This window comes from Sinocyclocheilus grahami, unplaced genomic scaffold (assembly GCF_001515645.1).
Source record: "Sinocyclocheilus grahami isolate Dianchi unplaced genomic scaffold, SAMN03320097.WGS_v1.1 scaffold273.1, whole genome shotgun sequence".
Lineage (NCBI taxonomy): Eukaryota > Metazoa > Chordata > Actinopteri > Cypriniformes > Cyprinidae > Sinocyclocheilus > Sinocyclocheilus grahami.
In genome coordinates this window covers 1,129,977-1,131,414 of record NW_015505452.1, presented here as the reverse complement: position 1 = coordinate 1,131,414, position 1,438 = coordinate 1,129,977, and the positions used below count along the sequence as shown (strand labels likewise).

At 47.2% G+C, this 1,438-nt stretch overlaps 1 protein-coding gene across 1 annotated transcript in view; it reads right to left on the bottom strand.

Annotated features, from left to right (window-relative positions):
* The window catches only part of LOC107599856 (complement C1q-like protein 3), a 4,212-nt gene extending 3,447 nt beyond the window's left edge, over positions 1-765 (bottom strand). The window contains exon 1 of the mRNA XM_016291562.1: positions 64-765. Within this exon, the coding sequence (XP_016147048.1) occupies positions 64-621 (558 nt within the window). The 5' untranslated portion in view covers positions 622-765. The remainder of the gene's footprint in view (positions 1-63) is intronic.
* Positions 766-1,438: the final 673 nt, after the last annotated feature.

Sequence of the window (1,438 nt, the reverse complement as noted above, 5' to 3'; positions counted from 1 at the left end):
ATGCATAGATTGATTTGTTGATTGATGAATATATAAATTGTGACAGCTGGATTTATGAGCTACCTGGTTATTCTTGCACAGATCAGCCCACATGCTGGTTCCGTCACCACCTCTCATTAATACGTGATACACGAAAAAGTAGATCCCCGGGATGGAGCAGGTGAATTTACCGCTCGATGGGTCATAGTGATTGCCCAAGTTAGTGACCACATCGTCAAACTTCAGCACCTCGTAACCCTCGTGTTGCTTCTTGAGTCCCGCGTAGAAGGCGATTTTGGGCACGGTGCTGTACGTCGCGGCGCTTATGACACCGGTGACCCCGGGCGGACCGGGTAATCCTGGTGGCCCCGGTTCTCCTATGACCCCGGGGGGACCCGGAGGTCCGGGTGGACCAGGCTGACCCCTCTGACCGATCCGTCCCGAGCGCCCTGCCTCTCCTTTCGGACCGCGAATGAAAGTTGGTGGGGACTGAACCAAGTGGTTATCTGTCGGTGCTGATGATGGAGACTTCGTTCCGTAGGGATCGCACACCATGCGGCACGCGCCGAGCATCTCGTAGCGCGGGTCGGATCCCGCCGCGCTGACCAGCACCGGGATGAGAATGACCAGCACCAGCACCATGACAACACCCAGCACGCCCGTGGCGATCACCCGCGCTCTGACGCCCAGTCTCGACAGCACCGGGCGCACCTCGCGCTGCGATTTATGCGCAATCTTGCTCGGCGCAGAAGAGACGCCAAAAACAAAAATGAACTTTCTTGCAGCTCCAGTGAAAGTCAATTAACTTTGCAATGAAGACGTTATATCATTCCTTGAACTGATGTGAACGTCACCTGAACGAAGTTCTTGTTTGTTTATAATGAAAACGAAGTTAAAGACTGGGAACACAAACAGAAGTGAGTGAGAGATGCATTAAAGCCCTGCTTTCTCACCTGAGGGTGGGTAGTGAGTGGGTACGTCGTGAGAAAGACAAAGAGAGAGAGTGCGTGCGCACGTGAGCTGTATCTTTAGAAAGATGCAAAGACACAGAATGATCCAAAGTGGCCCAGTATCAAGAGATTAAGTGAACTGTGTACTCATATTTCTTTATAACAATAGTTTGTGTGTGTGTGTGTTTGTACAGTGTGGAACCAGCATTTTTTTCTCAGCATCATTTTATTCAGGATGCATTAAACTGACCAAAGTCAGTTTAAGAGTTAAAAATATATATATATTAACCCCCCATATATTACATTTCAGTTTTTCCATCACATGAATAAATTACATATTCAAATAGAAAACAGATATTTTCAATTGTAGTAATAATTCACAATATTGGTGTTTTTAATGTATTTTAGATCAAATAAATGCAGCAACGATGAAGTGCATATACATCCCCAGCATCACCGTCAATATAACGCCAGGTTAACGGTGGATGATGTTGGACAGACATTGCATT